We start from the raw sequence: 17,930 nt of genomic DNA, 5'->3' as shown, positions 1-17,930 counted from the left end.
GAGAAGACCAGGTTTAGATCGTTTTTCACACCAAACTCTATTTGCAGAAATAGCTAAAATTCCTCTGGCTGGAAGTATGCTTCTCATAACATACTGCTAAGAATGAGCTCTGAAACAGAAGACATGATCCGAGATATAAGACCCTTTTAAAATATTTTTGATTTACGTGGTTTTGCAATTGAAGCCAGAAACTACCACAGGCCTCGTCCTGAAATCTCACTGTAAGATTTCTCCTACTCAAGCTACTTGTAGATGCAGTGAAGTTCAATGAAGGCAAAGAAAGGTTAAATAGTGGTTAGACAGAAACCCTGTGCTTCTTAAGATGTCTTGAAGCAAATCTGCATCATAACAGAGCATAACACAATATCTGACCTTCACAATAGAGACACAGGCACCCTGGGGCAAGAGCCTCCAAGATGACAGGCACTGGAGCATACAGGGTACAGACAGGCTGCAAAAATCTTGCTCAGATGTAAGAGAAGAGGGTTTTGGAGGGGCCTGGGGGTAGTTGTAGAGAGCAGTAACAGGACTGTAGAGCCTGAGACCACCTCTTCTTGAGGTGACAAAACAGGACAACAACGGACACAAACTGCTACGAAGGAAATTTGGTATCGGGAGCAAACGAACATACCAGGTCTCTGAAATAGGTTGCTGGAGAGAATGTGGCATCTTCAGCCTTGAAGGCATTCGAAGCTCAAATGCACAGGGTCCTGAGGAGCTGATCTAAGTAGACCCTGCTCCAAGAGGGCAGTTGGACCCTCCCAGATCTTTCCTCCATAAATAACTCTATGATGAAGATTTAAATTTGAGGACAAAGCATAATACTTTTGATTTTCCTTCAAACATTGTTATGGGGGAAAATATTCAGAACACAAACTAGTGGGGTAAAACAAACACACAGCTCTTCCCTGTGCCAAAGTGTGAAGCCCTGGAGCAACCATTTGGTACTCAAAGCACCAGCTAGACACCGACTAAGGCCATGGCCAAACCAATATAAAGTCACGTTACAGATATTTTCCACATTAAACTTCATCTTAAACTTTGTCGTGTCTGAAAACACCTGCTTTCATGTATGGCTTTTTTTTAACAGCTCTTCTGTTAAAAAAAATACAATACTGTAAAAGCTGAGCACTATAAAGAGACCAGTAGATCTGAACCCCTAAAACAAGCAACAAAGCCTGGATCTCCCAAAAATTAAAATTAAATCCTTACTATTCACGGAAAGGCATTTCCCTCTTCTCCTCCAATGTAAAAAAAAAAAAAAAAAAAAAAAAAAGGGAAAGAAAACGGTGGGGAGGAGGGAAAAACATCCACACCCAAATGCAGAGTTATAGAACATGACAGTGCTGTGTTTTCAGGCTGCACAGCCCAATTCCTTTCCAGTTTGAGCCCGTTCTCTGGACCAGCAGCTGCAGCTACGCAAGGCTCTTGGGACACAGCGGAATCATTTTCTTGCTTTATTAAGTGGGTACAGGCTCATCAAGCAAATCTACGACGCCTGCATTTCTGTGATGGGAAACACTCATAAATTTGGAAGTGAAGCTTGTTAATACCAGTTAACGCTTATGCCTCATACCAGTTTGAGACTAAGCAAAAGAACTGAGAAGCAGCGTATTTGAACTGCTGAATAGTATTTAGCTTTTAATATTGAAAGGAGAAAAGGCTCACACTGTCAGAGATCTTAAACAGGAAAAAATACATCCAGAAAAGAAATCCACAGAAATGCAGTAAGAGCTAAATGCTCTGCTTACATTAGCAACTCCTGGAAAGCAGCTGACAGTGTCCAGCCTGAGAGCTGCACCACTAACTGCGGGGTATATTCCTTGTCCTTAGGGACACAAAACCAAGGGGTGATCCTTCTCCCTATTTCTTTTAGGAGGCTGTTCTAGCTATTTTCTTTTTCTTACAAATTAACACAGTCAAATATTAACCCATCTTATTGCTTCAGCAGACAAGGTGAACCTTGTCCCTAAATCCAATGGTTTTACTCCTTTGAGATATTATTAGTGGAGAAAACAAACAAACAAACAAACAAGCTGACATCCCAAGAAACTAATATGCAAAAAGCACACTCCAAGTATCATAGAAAAAAAAACACACAAAAACACAGAAAAATATGGTAAAACATGATTTTTTCAGCCCAGTACTAAGCATAGCATTCTTCCATGAATTTCTTGACTTAAAAGGGTCTTGTTTTGCTATATTTAAGAGTGCAGGTGGTTAGTTACAATTTGGGCACGTAGCGACAGTTATCCAGCCCTTTGAGAGTGCCCAAGCTCATGCTGCGCTCCCCAGGGCCGGCACGGACGCCCCGCGCCCGGCATCACCCCGTAGCAGAGGAGCCGGAGCGGCCGCCCGGATGGGAGTGGCACCTTCTGTGGGATTAGCTGTGCGAGTCCTTTGTAGTAATGTCACCCGCGCCAGCGGGAGCCACAAAGCTATAAAAAAGTCAGTTGCTGACAGGCATCATCTACAGGATTGCTTCTGACTTGGTTAAAATTTAAAAATAATAACACGTATCTTGCTGCCCGAAACAGAGCATGCAGTCCTGAACAAAGCACGATGCCAGCTACACTGGGGAAGCACACACATGCTGAGAATATCTGCCGAGGGAGCAGCAGCGGCATTCGCACGTACAGGCTCACTGCAATACACGGAGCCGCACAATAGCTCCTCAGGCTTTTTTTAAAACAGACTCAAATCTCTCAAAGTGACAAACAATTAAGCATCTATTCAAGTGTCATGGTGCAGCCAGGGGTCACCGGCCTGCTGGGGTTATAAATCAAATTAAGATGAAATGAGTATTTATGATCTAGAACAAATCCCCAGCACTAAGATCCCCTAGGCTCTGTTTCTATTGCAGGCTTCACCTCTTCAGGCACCAGCTATGACAGTTGAGCTGGGGCTTGAAGGCGTTCTGAGAAAAATAAAAAACAAAAAGTTTAATTCTGGGTGTAACCCGACCCTTTGCAGCAGGGACACAAAACCGCTCCTATCTGGGTGATGCTCCAGCCGCTCCCGCAGTTCTTCCCTAAGGACGAGCTAAGGCGGAAAGGGCTTGGAGCGCGTGCCCCGGGAGAGGCACGGAGCCCCGGGGCGCCAGGGCAGGAGGCTCCGCACGCCGGCGGTGTCCGGGGAGAGCTCCGCGGGCACCGCGACCGGCAATGCCCACGCTGCCGAACCAAGGTCACCCGGGTTTTGTTCTGCTGCTTCGGAGGGAGCCGCGCTCAAGCGCTCGGCTATAAAATATTAACGCTGGATGACGGCGCAACACCACCGCCACCGCCCAGCGCTGCCCAGCGCCCCCAGGCCACCGCCCCGACCCTGCACCAGCCCCGGCAGCGCTCCCCGCAAACCCCCGCGCGAGCCCCCGCAGAGCGGCGCGGGGCGCCGGGCTCCGTGTGCGCGCAGCGCAGCGGCCGCCCCGCGCGGGCTCCGCGCTGCGCCGGGGCGGCCGTTGTGCGGCCCCCGCTCACCATGAACGCGGCGCTGCTCACGGCCCGCGCCGCCGCGGCCCCATCCCCGCCGCGCAGCGCAGCGCGGCGCGGCCTCCTCCGCCGCTGCGGCGCCGCCCGGGCCCGCGGGCCGCGCGCCCGCCCGCCGGCGCGGCCAGGCCTCGCCTCCCGCCCCCGCCTCCCCGCGCAGCTGCAGAGGCGCCGCCGCCAATGGCGCCCCCAGCCCCGGCCCTGCGCAAACGGCGGCTCGCGCGGCCTCCCCTCCCGCCTCGAACCACCCTTCAACTTCAATTCAGGTTACCCTGGCTCTCTTTGACCCGAATCCCCTGCCTTCCTCCGGGGCGGTACGGATCTGCCGCCAGCTCTGGCAGACCCACATTTTACCTCATTGCTCAGCCGCCACCTTCACTCGTCCTGTGCTAAGGATTTCCTAGGGCCGAGCTCACCGACCACGGGCTGACGCTGCCAGCTCGGGGCTCAGGGCCCTACCTGGGCACATCTCCCAGCACCAACCAAACACCATCCACTGACCTGACTATAGCACAAGTCACTTAGGGGGGCTCCACAAAAGTAAACTTCCCCAACCCCCAAAATGGCTAGCTGTTATATCAACCAAAACTTTTTAGTTAAATCACTAAGGAAAGCTCATTAAAAAACAAAAAAAAAACAAAAAACAAAAAAACAACAACATTCTTCACTCCTGCCATCACTAATTAATTGTGCAGCCCTCTGCCATCCCAGCCCCCGGGAGCAGAGCGCCAATATTTGCACAGTAAACCCCAGCGCAGCTCATGGAAAGCACCAGCCCCAATGCAAACGCTTATTTTTTTTCCATAAGCTGTCTGAAGCAGCAAGTTATCAAATGACACATGTAAAGTTACAGTTGTTTTCAAAGAAAACAAAGCTTCACATCCCAGGAAAGGGCAAGGCTGTGTGGAGGCCGTTTTCCTGTGGTGAAGCTTTGTGGTTTTGCTGCACACAGCAAAGAGCCGCTGGCGAGCGCACAAGGCGAGGACCTGGGAAAAACCTGCACGGACTCGGCGGGAAGAAACGCAGAGCTGGTGAAACTAGAAAATACTTCTGCGGATTAAAAGGAAAGCAGGCTGCATTCCTTACTTCAAGCCACAGCCATTTGCATGTTACACAGACACTTAGAAGCTCTGTCTATTTTTAAGTTGCCCACAGTTATGAGAGCACTTGAGGCTACTCAAACAAGCTGCGCACCAGCTTCAGTTACCTCCTTTCCTCTTCACTGGAACTGCTGCCTCCATTCGGCACACACGCTAGGAACCAGACCAGGATTGCACAAGTAAACACAGATTGTCATTTCCTGGCTTCTGAGTCTGGCTGCGACCTCAATACTGCTTCAGAGTTGCTTCATAGCTGTCTACCGTATATCCACTTGCAATCTCTTGTCCTTTATTTACCAGATAAATTTTAACTGATGCACATCCAGCACTTAACTGTTCTCCAAGCAGTTCTGCTCTTCCCCATCCCAACTTGTATCGTTCAGGCCCCTCGTATCTTCTCTTGTGCCACAATAAGCAGCTGTGCAACTGCATGATGGAAAGTGGGGAAGTGATCCTGCTGAAAACCAATTTTCCTTCTGTTGGAATATTTTTAACTCTGATAATTCCTGGTTAATTGGTTTGCTGTGGGGCAATGCAAATACTTGTGCTGATACAAAAGAAAGGGCTATACAGAAAAAGGTAGAAGCCATGGGACTATTTATTGCAGGAGATCAGCTGAAACCAGCTGACCCTGAAATTGGGATGGTGGCCGAGATCTGACTCTAGAAAAGGTACTAAAAAGATCATTGTAATGGACATATTGTGTATAGTATGAATCAAAGTGAACAGAACCACTTTGGATGGAATGGAATCAAGGTAATCTATGAGGATGTGAGGAGGAAAAATAAAGTCACACAGCCAGAAAGCTGCTACATTATCAATAAGGAAGAGAGACTAACTTAGGATAAAAAAATTCTAATTAAAGAAATCAGATTTTTTAATTTCATTTTTAAAGAATTATTTACTTACAATTGATGTCCTGGGCATTCTGGGAAGCCTAATTTAGCAAGTAGCTCATGCAGGTAATGCTCCAAACTAACTGCTCTTAGAGGAGAGCACAGTGAAATAGACAAAGTTTAGGGACCTCATACTAAAAGCTGATGATGAGAATACTCTTCAAAAGCTCACAGAAAGAGAATACCAACAAGTGGATTTGAGGAGCTATTTGAAAAGTTAATATTAAAAGGATATATGTGTGTATGGGAAAAAGAATTTTGATAAGACTTCTTTATTTAACTCCAAAAACCAGGACCTACGTATTATAAAATGCAATTAGTGATTAGCTACCGATCTGACAGCCTGAGAAATCCGAGTTGCCTATTCAACCTGCAGATTTTGCCGAAGCAATTTGACAAGTTTTACAATTAATGAATAGTTGAAGACCCATTATCCCTATTTATATCTATATACAATTCTAATCCTCATAGTTCATAGAGAGATTGTCAGAGCAGGAGACAGCAACAGGATCACAGTACTTAACTAAAATAACATTGTGCGTTCGTGAAGTGCTGCTTTCCATATGAACCCCTCTCCTCATCTTCAGCAGAACAGCCTGCTCCACACTTCACACATGAGCATAGCTTGAGCAAAAACAAGAGCGAGAGACTATGACCAGTTCTCATGAGGAAACTCATCCTACGTATTTTTCAGCCTCACTTCAAGTGCTCTGAAATTCTCCCTTATTCCTCTGTGATTACAGGTTTGGGGGAACCTTGGCTTGTAAATTCCCCCTCAGTGAATCACGCTGAGGTGTGATGAATGAAGCAGTGTGCAAAAAATAGTTAACAGAGAAGCCACAAGCAGCTACATGTGCTATTTCGCAGCCATTCATGGGACCCACCTCCACGTCTACATCTGTATGTTTTATGTCATATTTTGAACAGGGGAATAAGTTTTAAACGTTGTTTAAATCTAAGCCTAGATAAAACCAAATTTAGTTCTTCCAAGAAAAAACAAGAAGTTGATTTTCTGGGATCTCCCTCCTCTAATCATGTAATGTGCTACCTATTGGATGGTTCTCACACCCTCAAGGTTCATCTTTCCCTTTGTGCTACATGTAAATAATTAAAGTGCTTTTTGGGTCATATAGCATCAGACATGCTTAATAAAGAAAAAAAAAAAACAGGAAAGCTAGAGCAGGTCCCTATATTTAAAGTACAAGGCAAAAGGGACAGCACACCTGCAAACCATGTGGTTTAAGAACACCTTTCTACTGTCAACCTGTAATCAGACTGGGCAGCATGTCCTTAGAAGTGACTCCAATATGAGTCACAGGAACCAAAAATATGCGGTACTTAGAACATTGAAAAGCATGTAATTTAATCTGCAGGATACAAATGTGCACAGTTTCACTATGCACTGATACCATCTGATTCATTACAGTATCACACAAGTGGAAACATCTACTGGAAAGGCTTCCAGCACAGCAACTATCTGATAAGCCCTTGAGCAAGAGAATACAAGCTAAAGAGATAGTTACTTTTTTGTGTGATGAACATCTGCCAAATTAAACACCACAATACAAGCTTTCAGTGTATCCCTTACGTTTCACTTCCAGAGACCCTGGAAATACACTGCATAAGAAATTTAAGTAAAAGCGAAGATTTTCATAAACTAGATGTGCACTTACTAGTGTTTCAGCTTTGGATACAGCCTCACCACATACCCTTCCAAAATAACCCCTTCTCTCCTAACATTTCACACTAGGGTCCGTGCGTAGGGCTAGTGATGCAGAAGAAACCTCATCTGGGTTATTTCATCTCAAATAATACGTTCTTCAGCCTAGCTACCTAGGAACTGCCTCCCTCACTCTGAGCAAGACAAACATACGGGATCGTTTTAAAGCTTCCTGCTGACGTGGTTCTGAAACGGCCAAAGCACCAGGTTAACTCTGTGATACAGGGAAGGAATTGCAGGAACATAGCTTTTTATCTTGCAAATCCTCTAATCAGTTGCAGACATGGCCTTGAATACTTGCAATCTTCCAAACAGCATAAAATCCCCTGAGGAGTGCAGTCTGCTTGGCCATGCACAGTAACTCCTATAGCATCTGCTGTGCACACGAGAAATTGGTCAGGTGACTTTACAAGAGGGTAAAACTTAAGGGTATCAAATCAATTACCTTTCTGGACAGCAATTTGGTGTATATGCTCAAGTCAAGTATAAGTCCACACATATATACTTATACAGACATGTCCAGGAAACAGTAAAGTAGCCCAGTGCTCACATGGGCATCTCTGACCTTTTCAAATTTTACTCTTGGGGCTGCTCTTGACAATGATTTGGAAAAAAAAAAAAGGGGGGGGGGCAAGTCAAAAAATCTACTGCACTAAAGGTTCTTGAGCTGATTTGATATATCCACATTTGCTGCTCTGATTCCTGAAATAATCCCTGAAGCAGCAGTAACTGGTGCCAGTTTCTTATGTATCTACTTGAACATGGTTTCTGCAACACTCCACTGATGGTGTGGCCCGCGTTCTCCCTCATCGTCTGTTCAGACTACAGGACTCCTGTGTATTCTGAACGTATATGTTGGCATAACTTTATGTAAAACTAAAATTTTCCTGGATAGCCACCTTAGCCACCTTTACAACTTAAGGTTCAGTCTTAAGAAGATGGAACTGTGCCTTTTAAACAAAGCTCACACCAATGTAAACAAAACACAGATGAGGGCAGCATTCCTGCACTGCCCAGCTTCAAGCGGTGACCATTTCTTCCAGGCTTCAATGCTCTCGAGAAAGTTCCCAATGAACTTTGTCATGTCAAAGAACTTTGCAACAAAAACAGCTTTTAATGCAGAAACTACTAATAGGTACAAAAACTGTGGAATACACTCACACAGCACAATGTCCTCTTGCGTCCTCTGATTACTGATACAAATAAAAACAAAAAAACACTACTACTTTGTTCTCAACATGAGACAGAGCTCAAATACCTTAAATACCTTATTTCCCCCCCTTAAATGTATTTCTGAAGAAAAACTAAGAAAATAAATCTTTACATCCATATTCTTGGGACATGTAAGTAACTTTCAGTAACACTCAGTTACCCCATTCATTTTACGGAGAATTTTTTTTTTCCCCTGAAGACAAGCAGAGTGAGACTTATCCCTTTGAAACCTTTACCCCATTCTTTAATTTTAGATGAAGATGGAGATACATACAACAAGGAAACAAACCAAAAAAAAAGCTCTGGATCAAGTTTCTTGGGAACTTGAGTGTGTTATTTCTGTATTAACAGATGCAAGTTCCAGCAAAGCCTTCCCCATTAAATTTTGTTTTTCTGACAAAGCAAGTTATAACTTCTGTTAGGATACGCAGGTCTCCCACAGTATTTACAGGTTGACAAACCTGCTTTTAGGATTTATCTCCAATTTTGCTTCAAGGTAACTTTTGCTAAATATTGGTGTGCGATGCAACATTCAAAAGCACATGTCACTATTTCCAAGCTCTTTCTCTACACATAGTTATTTTCATTCCAAAACCCATGGGAAAACAAGCAAACAAAAAACCCAATAGCCTCCTGATGCTCACCAGCACTGCAAACAACGTACAGGCTACCAAGAGATGTATCTAGGTGCTTATCTATCTATCAACACACACTAGAAACACACAAGCTGGATTCTCATTTAACAACAAATGCAAATTTATGCACATGTATCATACCTCCCAGAAAGCTGTCTTCCCTGCATTAAAGTCTTAGGGGTAAGAAGAGTTACCTATTTCCTCTTTTAAAGACAGTCATCTTTCTATGAGTTTGTACTTTTCTGCATTTAAAGATGATCTTGTGTGGTATGAATTTATATTCTATCAGTGCCCAAGTATCACCTCCGGCTGCAAGGTGCTTGTTTCCATTAATGCAAATAAGCTTTACAATCTCACCAGACAATTTTAAACACAGCGCACTTCTCCAAAGATGTAGCACTAGTATTAACCCAGCTCACACATCCATGCAGTATTTTTTTCCCAGAAAGCCAAAAACCTATCTTTTCACACCAGCTCTTAGAGCTACTTGAGATCCCTTAAGCTTCCACAGCTATCAAACAAGGTAATTTTTGAGAGATTTGAGTGCTACAAATAAAACAAAAGCTTTCAACTGCGAAAAGAAAAATGTTTCTTTCAAAATACTATGTAGTCTGTCAAAATTGTTAAAACCAATGCTCAAAGCCTATTATTTTTTATTAGGCAAATATCGTCACTGTGTATTCTGTCCTTTCAGGTGTCCATGCTGAACAGCAAGAAATTCTGAGCACAAGGGAAGGACACCTAAAGCACTGCTTTGGCAGCCGGACTGTTTGCTAGATTATGGTACCCGAGTGGGTCACATTACATTCTTTTATTATTAAAATACACAGTAACAACCCTTCTGCTGTAGTATTACATTACTCTTTCGTTTGCTGCAGATGGAAGCTATTACTCTTGTGCTCTCTGTTTAAATAAGATAGATTTGTTTGAGGTAGGTAATTCTCAAGTCAGGACAAGGGCAACATGCTCTATAAAGAGTAATAGAATCTCCTGGAACTGCTGAATGATCCCTTGAGCACATTTCTACAGCATTCTGGTGGGGTTGGGAGACTAAAACCTTTTCAGGACCTAATTTTAATATGATTATAAATAAAATACTTTAAAAATGGCATCAAGGATGCACAAAATAGCAGTGTACTGATGCAGTTGGAGGTTTGAAGCCTCAATTTTTAAGTGAAAAAAAACAGTTATTCCTACACCTTTACTTTCAGATACTGCAAGAGGAGCAAGCACAGGTTACTGCTGCACCTGCCATCTCCCTGCAGGCACAGCCCTTCCCGAGGCATCCCACACCTTCAAGTACAACAGCTAGAAAGGAACCGAGGAGGAGAACACAGGAAATGACTCATTGGCACCCTCTGACTCCTACTGTGGAAGAGGACAAAAAGACTGCCCGAGACAAAGTTTAAGGCCTAGGACACTTGAAAATGCAAAAGAAAAGCAAGCAAACAAAAATAATTAACAGCTAAAGCCACCGACACAGTGATTTGGCCAGTGACCTACCCATTTATTGGAAGACCAACAGTATGAGCAAAGGACTTGGAGGAATTGAAATCAGTCTTGATTTTAATAATAACCAAGCTAAACCAGCTTATAACATTTTTTTGCCTCAAGTACTGTTAAAAACTTAACTACCCAGCCCCCCAAAAAGCATCACCTACAAGCCTAGCACCATGTTTCAGTTTCTCACGAGCTTGTTTTCACATTATCATATGTTGCATATAGAAGTAGCCTCTGATGCACAACTAGTTTTAATTGACCGGAATGTTGATTCCACCTAAGATCATGATCTAATTAGTACAGAAAAACATACCTGATAAATCACAGTGATTTATTTTCTTCACACTTTCACATGAGCTGCTGTAGCTTTTCCACTGCATCCAAAGTAGACAGCCTGCACACACAATTGCTATGGCTTTCAGAATAAAAACCCTTCTAGGTTTGGAAAGATTGTAATCCCTAGGCTAAAAACCCTGCCTACTTTTTATTATTAAGGAATTCCTATTAAACATTCCAAGTACTTTGAAACAGAATGCCTATTCCAAGTCGAAATAGCTATTTATCAGAAGTTATCAGGGTTGTTCTTTGAAAGGCCTGAAATGACACGTATGTGCTTAATTTTACTGGTCTGGATACTTGAAGAAACTACATAAGGCTCTTAATGAAATTTATACAGTTAAAATTAAATTGAAGAGTTTAGCATAGGATAATAGTATTTCTGAAAAGGAAAAGAGTTATCCACTGATTCAAAAATAGATATTCATACTAAAGAAAAAAAATCACATTAGATGTACATTAAAGAAAAAAAGTAATTCATATGAAGCCGATCATTCAGAGAGAGAGTTATAATACATGTCAGGATACAGCTGAAGTCATACTTTCCTGTATGCACATTAGTTTTTAACAGTTGAGATTGCAATGGATAGTTAAAAAGAAGATTACATGAAGAGTGACTTTGCGAATCAACCAAATGATAAACGACATTAGCTCATCTTGAAATTTTAAAGGCTATTTTTCCGTCCTTTCTTCACTGGCCAGAACCTGTGAACATATGGTACTTATATTCAGCGTTCTCACCAATACTGAGGGGTTCTTGAAACAGATCCTGCCTGCAAAGCCTAATCCAGGTTCCAGAATCTATTTAGAGGGCAAGAGGACTTCACTTCTATGGTTATTCGGAGCGAAGTCCTGTCAGCTGACGTTTATGCATTTTGACACACTAATTGCAAAAGCAACTGGCATAACCAGTTCTGCTCAAGCAGGATTCCTGAAGATGACTGGTACAAAAGAATTACCTAGGTTTGCCTTTTAAATGCACTAGCAAAGCTGCAGACAGTCTTACCTGCTCTGGAGAGTTTTAGGCTTTAAAACACTTAGCTGGATAAGAACTCCACAGTCTCCTAGCTTACATGAATCCTATTCCCTATCTAGGCACTGTCGGTGCGTTTTGTCAGCAGGAATCTGCAGGAGGACATGCGTTATTCACGAAGAGGCTGAACACCAGCCCAGCTGCAACATTTAATTCTCACGCACCTCAGTAAAAATATAGAACCTTGCCATGTCTTACACATACAAGTTGCACAAGTGAGTGATGTTAAAATAGTATTTTACAGAACTTGAGTTTTACGTACTCAAAACATGCCTGACTTTTCTTCTTCCCAGTTGAGGTCAGAGGGGAGAAAAAAAAAAAAAAAAGAATGTAAAAGCTGTTTCTCCTTATAAATTGCGCCCAGCTTAGTTGTTTAGGTCCAATCATCTTTAGGCACAACATAAGAGTGTTCATCTTGGGACTAACGACTAAATTTTGAAGGATTAAGAGTTTACTTTTATCAGAACAAGGCAGGAAGGAAATAAGAACTGCTAATTCTAGAAACAATTTAATCACTTCGCAGTTCAGCTATCTCTTTTTCCTCGCTCAACCTGCAAACATTTCTCAAAATCATATTGTTTCTTGAAAGTTTCTGCAGTCCCAGATGAGATTCTCTCATCTGGACAGTATCAGAACTATGCACAAAAGGACCGTTTTTAAAAACACTATTCCCTGCATACAAGTGTGTACATTCATCTTCAACAAATTTGCAGTTCCATTTTACCCAATTTAAAATAATTTTTAAAAGCCACATAGGAAAGGTATCAGAAGATGCAATCACAAACACACCAATGAACTTGTTACAGAAATTTACGGCCAAATTTATGGGATGGTCACAGGGCTCCAATTAGCTGACCCAGAATTTCTCTGATGTCAGTCCAGCAGCAAGAGAAGCCGACCTGAGCGGGCTGCCCGATGACTCGGTCCTCTCATTCATGCACACAGAAGGCTTCCTGCCCAGCCAACCCAGAGAGACTGATCTCCCTGGGTATGTTGAGCTTGAAGACAGATTAACACCTACAGATGGGCTACTCTGTAGCACCTCTAAGAACCCAGAGGATTTCCTAAAATCTGCACAAGTGACATGAGAAAATATAATCAAACTAAGATCACAATAAAGAAATTAAAGTCACCTTTCCTCCAAGTTCCCTTTCAGAATTAGCTTGGCCCAAGCTTTTGCTAACAGGAACACTGATAAAAAAGCCTATGGGTATCAGGCAGATGCAGTCCTACTGCCTCTGTGCTGGTGAGCATCTTACAACAAGATTGCGAGCTGACAGTTTGCAGAAAGCCATGGACTCCATAGTACAAATTATTAACCTTCTTTCGAGGAAAAAATATATTTAAGTCAAGTCTGAGCAGACATACAATGCCAGGGCTCTTGGTCAATAAACAGCCTCTGTTTTGAGTGCCCAGTTAATAAACCCAGCCCAGCAGAGGCGAGAACTAGAATAGGAGGAGAGCGCTAAGCTCAAGAGGAAGGCACATGAGGCTTCGCCAGGTCCTTCCGTTTGGCCAACTTGGAAAGCAAATGTAAAAATCCCATCAGGCTTCTGCTGCCAGCAGATGTGTGTGAAATGTTTCATAGAGCATCAAAAATCTCTTCAGTACAAATGCAGTAAACACCCAAGAGGTAGAACAGCAGAGTTCAGGGGCATGTCAGGGCACCTCTCTTTTGTGGCCATCATTAGCTGCAAGACTGCCAGAGCAGAAAAACCCATGAATGAGATCAGATAGCCCTGTGCATACACAAGGCAGAAGGAACAGAAAGTTCTCCGGGTGGAAAGCTTCATCCACGACACCTGTGCCCAGCACCACATTAGCAGTATCTGGTTCTCATCAAAAAACCTGCACAAGCCCAGACCTGCAACACAACCAGAAATTCCACGACAAGCTGGCAGGTAACTGCTGCTACAAGTCACTTCGTTAGCTCAAGAGATCAACAGACTGCAGGATTCAACCCTGATTTCCCAAGATGCCAGATAACAGCTCACACTTCTCCCCTACAGTTTGCTTTTCTCTATGCACACAGGAGGTTGTATGCAACACTGTGCCAAATGAATGTTTCATTTCTGAATCAGCCCCTTCCTGGGGGCTAGGTGGTTCTGTGTACTCAAGTGCTCTGCACATGCTTGCCACAACTGCCCTATTGGCATAGGAAATGTTAAGTGTTGAAGTACACAACCAAGGTACCGAACTTCAGACTCCAAAACAGTCACGAACTTCGCATCCACAAAGGGTCCAATTCCCAGGGCACGGAGCATCATAGAGGATTTCGCACTGTCCAGGTGTAGCTCTCATCACAGTCTGCTTGAAAGGAGCCCCAGCACCCCTGAAAATGAAGCCCCATTACAAGCAAGGCACACAGAAGCACCCACAATTCACAGTGGCCTATAAAAAAAAGCAGAACCCAGTTTAGACATCTTCCTTTGCTCCCCATAGGAACTTTGTGCAACTGCAGACACTGGAATCACCTACAGGTCACTTATCTTCTACCCTAGTCACAGTCACCTTCTTCCCCACCTCCCACATTTCATTGCAAACTTTCAAATTTTTTTTCAATACATGAAATGAGGTCCTTCCAGACACCCACTCATCTGTGTCTGGGAATAACACACACCTCGAGGCAGAAACATTGCCCAGAGCATTTGTTCTCTGGTGCCTTTCTTCAGAAAGGGGAGGGACGGCTGTCAGCCCATGCGGGCCATTCTACTAGCCACATGCTGCCACCTTCTCCACCCAGCCAGTTCTCTGGGCCCAAGCCAGGTGTGCAAACGAGATGAAGGGCTAAAGGCAGCCTCTGAGCAGGAGAAACCTCTGCAACATCAGTGCCACTTTGGGACTGCCAAAGCGACCTGTATGGGAGGGTCTATGCTGGAACATGCTTCTGGACACTTTTGGATGGGGCACAGTCATTAGCCAAGTTTGAGAAATTCTGCATTTCAAAAACAGCTTCAGGAAAGTCACAAGGGAAGAGCTGTTATCCAGGAGGAATGAGAACTACGGTTTAGCACTTGCAGTCCTGCCAGAAACGCACTAGTGGTTGAATGCCATAGCACTTAATTAAGAGCTACTTCCTCCTCGCTCCAACAAATTTAACACAACCAAAGTTGCAATGTTTTAGGAATACTCCATACCCAAAATTCAGAAGAGTTTGGATCCTAATGGAAAAACACCTTCAGCAGCAGAAACCATTGTGAAACAACTTCAGCACCAACTCTTCAAAGGAATGGTCACTACCATGAAACACACTATTTCATATCAAGCTACCGCAACTACGAAGCCTCTTCAAATTTGCCATCAGAAGATCCCTGGTGACCACTGCAGAACTGCTCGTTGTCTCCAGACAAACTATAGGCAAGAATCTGGACAGCTGACCATGAAGAAACCTTTGTTAAGGTGCTATTCTTCATATAAGTTAACAGCCTCACTGAGAAGACAGGTTATTTGATTCACTAGCTATGCGCTTGGGTTTGTCTGAAGTAACATTAATATAACATTTTGTTCTATTTTCAATAACATTATAATTCTATAGCTTCAGAAATGATAAGCTAAGAAAGGAAGAAGTGGATTTCATTTTATATTTATAAATGAAATCACTTACAACCCACTAAAGGACAGCGGGTAAAGATTCTGTAAACCCTCTTCCACAATAAAGAGCCTGTCTAAAATATAAAAAGTCATGGATTTAATAAACTCACTACTGGCATACACAAGTTTCACAAACACCTACAAGTCAGCAACAAGCCTAGTTAAGCTACAATGAAGAAAAGAAGAAGAAACTTAAACTTGGGGGGAAGGAATCTGATGCTTTTTGAGGCTTTTTAAACCATTTCAAGACATATGCCATAAAACATATACCATAAAACATATGCATTTTAAAATAGACAAGAAAAAAAAAGAAGAAAAAAGAAAAAAGAAAATCCAACTATCCCACTTACCGTCCCCCTGAAATATATCACATCAGTATTTCAAGTCAGCAACCAAACTTTCAAATTTTCAACAAGAAAAATTTCACCCCCAGCCAGCAAACACTCCAGAAAACACAGAATGTGTGAAACAAGCCTGACAACAGAAACTTCCAGCACTTTATTGTATTAAATCTACCCTGGTTTGAAATATTTTAAATTATCTTTGAGCATGCCCCAGCAGCAGAACACTATTCCCTTTCAAATAATATGTTATATATGGGCCTATAATACCAGGATTATAAATCGTTATTATAGTAGAATATGACAGAAAGGAGAAAACTGAAAAATACTCAAAATACATACTAAGTTTGGTTATAAAAAGCAAACATCATTCATATACTTTGAATCTTCACATAAAATGCTTTATACCAAACTCCATGATTTTGTAGGACACATTCTTTTGAATGGCACTCTATGTTGCAATAGAAGCAAAAAAGTAAGAAGGATCTTTGATATTATCCAAGAAATTGTGTATCTATCCTCAAACAAACCAGCTTCACAGTCAATACACAAATCATAAGTTTAACTAGCATTAGCCATTTTGCATTCACCATCAACCTTAAAGCAGACTTTGGCATCTACCTTTTGCAACTTCTTTGGATCTTTCTGGGAGTTTTCTCTGACGGGCACTTTTCCAAACAACTTCCATCCCACATCACTTGGTTTTTCAAGTCTTGCATTTTGCTTTCTGGTAAACAAGTTCCTACAAAAATAAATAAATAAGAAAAAGATTTGCTTAGTTCTAAAAGTTAAGGGCAGGCAGTTTGCCAACCTTATCTATCCCAACCACGTATTCCAGTTGCCTTTGCAGTTGTGCTGGCACGAACCAGTGCTCATCCCCAAGAGCTGGATTATGCAGTGTGAACACCATGCTACACAGAGTTGGTTAAACAAGAATTTCTAACAGATACAAACAGATGTTTTTAACTTCCTAAAACGAACCTTCTATTTTTTCTTCGCTCTTAATCACTTGCTTCAAGAAAGACTACTGAACTAAATCCCTTACAGTGTAAACATTTTCTATATGTCTTGCCATTACAAGAACACTATCAAAAAAAAGAACCACAAAAACTATTGCAGACATAGCAGTCTTTCATTGTATTTGATCCACTCACATAAAAAAGTTCTTTTTTTTTTTCTGAATAACCTTAAAAGCAGCTGTCAAAACATACGGATTTTGAAGTCTTTCAAACATCTCAAATTAACCAGCTTATACACTATAGTAAAAGGCTTAACTTTCTTAAGAAGCTAAACAGTATGGGCTGATGAGGTCCTAGCAAAGTAGATGTGGCTAGATTTTAGAAAAACAAAGCTGCATGCCACTGAAAATCAACTTATTTATACTGAAGTTGCTATTTTCTAATCATAAATCAACATGCCCAGCTTGTATACCTTCTTTCAATTTTATTTTTCCAAAATTGGAAATATGGTACAGGCCAATCCTTCGTTCTTGGTATCTCTCAGCCCCTCCAGGAGGGCTGCAGACACGCTACACCCGCAGCACAACCAGATCATGAGAACAGCAGCGTTTCCTTCGCCCCACTGAGTAGTTCAGAGATTACTCAAATGCATCCGCAACAGGTAGTTTACTCCCATGCCTTTTGGTAATTTACTCCCATGCCTTTTGGTGGCTGTTTGGCAACTTGAATATGCATTTTCATTCCCTCCTTTAAAGGAGCAAACAATTCCACAGAGACAAAAGCTCTTTCACTACTTCAGGCTGCAATTGTCTATCACACAGGTGCCTCCAGCCTAGCATTACTGTGTCCACCTAACTTACAATTACTACCTTAACATCCAAAGGAATGACTCCAGCAAGTACAGACTATTTATGCAGCATGGCAGTTCAGAAAACAAAACTATATTGAACTTCATGTTCTAAATGGCCTGAATACCTATCTGCGTAAGACAGGCATGCACATGCTTTAAATAAATTTATATGAACAATATCACATACACACACACCACCCAATGGAGATGGTATTAACATCAGAATGCAGGAGAAATGTTTAATGTGTGGAAAACCACCAGAACACTCAGAG

At 42.4% G+C, this 17,930-nt stretch overlaps 1 protein-coding gene across 1 annotated transcript in view; it reads right to left on the bottom strand.

The window, feature by feature from the left end:
* The window catches only part of TBC1D14 (TBC1 domain family member 14), a 54,621-nt gene that overhangs the window by 20,678 nt on the left and 16,013 nt on the right, over window positions 1-17,930 (bottom strand). The window contains exon 3 of the mRNA XM_088539996.1: window positions 16,471-16,591. Coding sequence (XP_088396122.1) covers window positions 16,471-16,591 — 121 coding nt within the window. The remainder of the gene's footprint in view (window positions 1-16,470; window positions 16,592-17,930) is intronic.

Source organism: Tinamus guttatus, unplaced genomic scaffold (assembly GCF_059628265.1).
Source record: "Tinamus guttatus ecotype Peru unplaced genomic scaffold, ASM5962826v1 Tinamus_guttatus_pri_ptg000052l, whole genome shotgun sequence".
NCBI lineage: Eukaryota > Metazoa > Chordata > Aves > Tinamiformes > Tinamidae > Tinamus > Tinamus guttatus.
The sequence above is the reverse complement of the archived record's forward strand: the minus strand, read 5'-3'. Positions and strand labels throughout refer to the sequence as shown.